The sequence below is a fragment of the Podarcis pityusensis genome, assembly GCF_964106645.2.
Source record: "Podarcis pityusensis genome assembly, chromosome: 16".
NCBI classification, from domain to species: domain Eukaryota; kingdom Metazoa; phylum Chordata; class Lepidosauria; order Squamata; family Lacertidae; genus Podarcis; species Podarcis pityusensis.
In genome coordinates this window covers 40,577,942-40,582,933 of record NC_138041.1, presented here as the reverse complement: position 1 = coordinate 40,582,933, position 4,992 = coordinate 40,577,942, and the positions used below count along the sequence as shown (strand labels likewise).

General features: G+C 39.8%; 2 protein-coding genes across 5 annotated transcripts in view; both read left to right on the top strand.

The window, feature by feature from the left end:
* RSRC2 (arginine and serine rich coiled-coil 2) overlaps nucleotides 1-3,379 on the top strand; it is an 11,175-nt gene extending 7,796 nt beyond the window's left edge. Inside the window, exons 7-10 of the mRNA XM_080984412.1 lie at nucleotides 120-227; nucleotides 567-799; nucleotides 1,505-1,594; nucleotides 2,756-3,379. Coding sequence (XP_080840538.1) covers nucleotides 120-227; nucleotides 567-799; nucleotides 1,505-1,594; nucleotides 2,756-2,938 — 614 coding nt within the window. The 3' untranslated portion in view covers nucleotides 2,939-3,379. The remainder of the gene's footprint in view (nucleotides 1-119; nucleotides 228-566; nucleotides 800-1,504; nucleotides 1,595-2,755) is intronic.
* ZNRF3 (zinc and ring finger 3) overlaps nucleotides 1-4,992 on the top strand; it is a 256,111-nt gene that overhangs the window by 187,762 nt on the left and 63,357 nt on the right. The window lies entirely within an intron of this gene.

Genomic DNA, 4,992 nt, shown 5'->3' with positions numbered 1-4,992 from the left:
CACTCCGTTATGTTCTTTGAGTTGGAGGGTTCTATGAATGCCCTTCAGGAATAACAATTGTTAGTATAAAAAACAAAGGGGAAAAGAGATCAATGTGGGGGGAAATAATAACTTTTGATCAATTGATTTATTTTGCATATTTCCTAGATTGGAAAGAGCAAAAAAACTGCAAGAACAGAGAGAGAAAGAACTGGTTGAAAAACAGAAGCAACAAGAAATGGCTGCTGGTAATTCTGTTTTTATGAACTGCTAGAACATAATGAATAGTAGTGGAAATATTTATAGCTTCATATTGGAAAGCTATAAAAAGAAGAAACCTCATTTGTTTTAAAATAAAGCAACAGAAACTTCTCTATTCAAACTTTTCTCTTTTTTTGACAGTCCCTAAAAATAGTTGCATCACCAGACAAATGCTTAGAGAACTAGCAAAAGCTGTCTAAGGTCTTTCAATTGGCTAGCTTGTACTTAATGCCCATTAAGATGAAACTTTTACTTAGTCCATGTTTCTGAGATTAAAAAAAATTCTGGAAGCTTCTTCTTGTATAACATGTTAATGTTCATTTTAGCGGCTGCTGCCACCGGCACTTCTGTCATCAATGTTGCAGCTCTTCTGGCCTCTGGAACACAAGTCACTCCTCAGATAGCTATGGCAGCTCAAATGGCAGCCCTGCAAGCAAAGGCCCTGGCAGAGACAGGAATAGCTGTTCCAAGCTATTATAATCCAGCAGCAGTAAATCCCATGAAGTTTGCTGAACAGGAGAAGAAGCGGAAAATGCTGTGGCAAGGCAAAAAAGAAGGGGTATTTTTCTTTGTCTAATTATTCCACTTTGTGCCCTGGGAATTGTTGACAACAAGGACATAACTTGTGATATTCCTGCATTGCAGGAAGTTGGACTAAATGACCCACGGGGGTCCCTTCCAGTTCTGTGATTCTGTGATACAATGGGCACAAGCCACATGTCAGCAAGAGGGGCCTCTTAGTAGCACACAGAACATTTAGCCATCTAATGGTCATACTTGGCAGTGTAACCATTGTTTTATTTTTTAAAAGTCTGGTATGTTCAGAATTCTAACGAGCATCTGCCATCGTAATCTCAAGTGTCTTAAGGTCTACAGAGCCAGTAGGTGGTCTAGTTGACATGTTGAATAGCTGTCAAAAAAGACTTTCTATGAGAAGTTCAGAAGGGGCACTTGTCTTAAGGGTGCTGGGATTAAAAATATTTGCTTAATCTTCACTAAACCAGCAGTCCTGCAACATTCTTATTTACATTATTGAAAGTTTTAGGCTTGCAGCCAGATTGTTTTTTTCTAGTTCCAGTTCCAAAGGAAACGTGTTATGTGTTAAAGGAAACAAGAGTGTGTGAGAAATACTTTAGGACCTCTTGCTTATTAGTATATTTAAACAGTTTCCCCCATTGTATCATCAGATCTATAAATCAAAATGAGTTGCAAATTTACCTATGTGTTATATATGTATATAATAAATCACTTTGTGTTTCTATAGGATAAATCACAATCTGCGGAAATCTGGGAGAAACTGAACTTTGGAAACAAGGACCAAAATGTCAAATTTAGAAAATTAATGGGTATTAAGGTATGTGAAATGTAGAAAAACTCATAACCGAAATTGCTTTCAAGTAAGAGCTCAGGTTAAACGACTCTCTCGAAGCGGTTCAAATCAGCATATACAGCAAGACGCCATTCACCGCAGATTCTGGCCCAGAACTAGGTGGTCAGTTTAATACATTGCCAGTTCAGTAGGCCTCCAGTATAATCAGGGGAGGTATATGAACTTCAAAATAGAAATTTAATTAAGTAATAATTAAGAGTGAGCCAGCAATAAATCACACAGATTATGTGCTATTAAATGTAATACACTTATATGAACACAAGTGGAGTTAACTCTTTATTAGAAGAAACAGTAACTGCTCAGGAGTACCAAACCCACTGAGCACAGGAACTCTTCTTCGGAAGGTCTTCCACATGAGACATTTGTGGGGACTGAATGTCCTCACCTTCCCATAGCTGGTTAAGTCTCCTCCTCTCCCAGATCTTTCCCAAGCAATCTGAGATGGTGGCGGTGTGCTGGCCTTCATTCCGCCCACTTCATGTCTCTCCTGGTGCTGGGAGACCGGGGGGGTGGGGGTGGGAGCTTGTTGCAGCAGGAGGGGGAGATCCCACCCCAATACTTTTTCAACAGTGACTCAGATGAGTCTGCTGCTTCTGATTCTGCACTTCTCTCTGCCACAGATTCCCTTCTCACTAAGCCCTGTTGCCTCTTCAGCTTCTGACACCTCCTCCCAGTCTTCTCCCTCTGACCATCATCGCACCACCACTAAACTGGGGGTTTAGTTTGGGGGTTCCCCAGCTGGTGCCTCCCCCTATTCCTCTGCATCCAGCCAGTCCATGACAAGTACTAGATAAGCTGTAATATTCCAAGGAGAAGTAAAAATGTGTTGGGTTGAGCCATGGGAGATTACATCTTTAAACGTTAAATTCTTGGCAAATTCTTTTGCAAAATGTTTCTATAAACCTACACCAAAATGAATTAATGACGGTTAGGTGTGCTATATATCCTTGAAAATGATAACATATTTCCCCAGGCATTTGCACTCTGCGTTTACTTGCTCTGGAAATTCCAGCTGCAGAAAAGATGCTTTAATGAATGAATTGCCAGAATAATAGATGACTAGTTCAGAGGACATATCTGTTAACATATTTTAATAAAAATCATAATATATTATTTCAATTCTAGAGTGAAGAGGAAGCTGGTGGTAGTAGTTCGGTGGATGAAGAAAGTTACAAGACTTTGAAACAGCAGGAAGAAGTATTCAGAAATCTAGATGCACAATATGAAATGGCAAGGTCACAGACACACACCCAAAGAGGGATGGGATTGGGATTCACATCTTCGATGCGAGGAATGGATGCTGTTTGAAAGAACGTGATCTTAAAGCCTGGGACTTTGTCAAAGATTATTGTTCAGATATTGGGTCCTTGTTCACCAAAGGCTAGCATTCTAGCTTGCATGGGGTGTTGCATTGACTTTAATTTATTGACATTACAATTTTTGTAAATATCAGATCAGTGATAACTGGTGTTCCATGTTGTAATCAGGTTATACTCACTTCCATTATACTTGACAGAGCTGTAGGAGGACATTTTTAGTTCTGTATTTCAAAACAGAACAGGTGAGGATAAACTCATACATGGATATTTTGTGTCCACTGTCTTGTGTACTTTTGTACTTTAACCTTGTACAGTTATTTTCAACTCTTGAAACATAAAACACATTGTGTAGGTGTTACTCTAGCAGACTGGGCCAGTGGGTGCATAATGCAGTGCAAAAACCTGGTTAATAAAAATGTTTTTTCTCAAATAGTACTGTTTTTAAGTTCAGTGGATGAATTGCTCAGAGCTTAATTTTGTACAATTCATTGTAACTTTATCTCTAGAAAGAAGCTTACTTCAACATAACTAGAGCAGAGCAAAATTGAGTTTTCATGAGTTCCTGCATTATGCTACTGCAAGCCCTTGCTCAGGAGATACTCTCCTCTAGGCAGAGTTCTCACTGGACTCACTCTAGTCTTATTCCAACCTGCCCAAACAAGTGGAAGTAAACTATACCATATCTAACAAGATGAATGTTACCATGTCCCGTGCCTGCTTATTCTAGCAGTAGGTTTTGATAAAAGCTTTTGGCAACGTAAAACTATCACCACCAGCTCAACATTTGCAATGTGACCTGTATGAAAAACATGTTTTTCATAATATGCTGTATGGGGGCTTTATATCTTCTAGTTAGGCTGTGCAATGTAATTAAAAAAGTTGCATAGCAACAGAGTATGTTGCACTGCAACTTTTGAACTGTAACTTTTGTTGCATGTTAAGAAGAGAACTGAAACTACCACTAGAAGTGTTGTAAAATCAATAGGTAATCTCTTTGGAGAATCACTTGTCAATAATTCTTGTTCAGTTATTGAGCCCTTGTTCCCCAAAGCTAGCATTCTAGTTTGCATGGGTGGTCTGGAACAGTAGCAGAATTTTGATACTGTCTGCCCCAGATTGACTTCTCATGCTCTTTTTCTCAAGTGGTACTCTTGCGATAGTTCCAAGGGCTTCATATGCTATAGAGTTACAAAAGTAAGTTTGATTAAAATTGAAATTGAAGCCCACAGACTTCTGTGGAATTTATTCAAAGGGAAATAACTGAAAGAGGTAGGGAGTGCTTGGTGATGGATTGCGTCAATGGACTACTGTATGCTTTTCTGTACCCAGAAATATAGATGTATTGATTAATTTGAATGGAAAGTGGCTTACAAACATAATTGTAACATAATAGTAACATGATAGAACACAAATACAGTGCAAGTCATATCATGAACAAATCACCTGTAAAACTATTAACCAAACAGCAACTAAAAAATAAGCTAAACACGTTTTAAGTGGCAGTGGCTTGCCAGGGTTTCAGCCAGGGTATCTTTTCTACCTCTATCAGAACATGCCTAGTGATTGAACCTGGATGGTCTGTTGCTGCCCTATGTTTTAATGAGGAGAGAGACCTGACAATAGTGGGAGAAAAGGAGGGTCAGTTGCTTGGTTCCTGCTTGTGATGTAACCAGGTTCTTTGTGCTTTTTGCCACTCCTGAAAGTGGTGATGCGCTTCAGGTTTGAGGAAGAAAACTTCCAGGAACTGGAAAAATGAGATTGTAGCTACTCTTTTAGTGAAGAAGACATCTGCTAGTATGTTGGAGAGCATGGATAAAAGGGGGACTCGTTTTCCTCCTAGCTGTACAAGTTAGTAATTCCTACCCAAGCTACGCAAGTGTATTAGCCGAGCTACCAAGAAACCTCTGCGAGAAAAAGCACACAGGAAGAGGCTGAGCAAAAAGAGCTGCAGCTCCCCCCCCCCCCATTGCGAGTCAATCTCCGCCAGCCTGCGCTGCCGGAAGCTTGAGAATCGGGCGGAAGTGCTTGGCCAATCCCAGCATG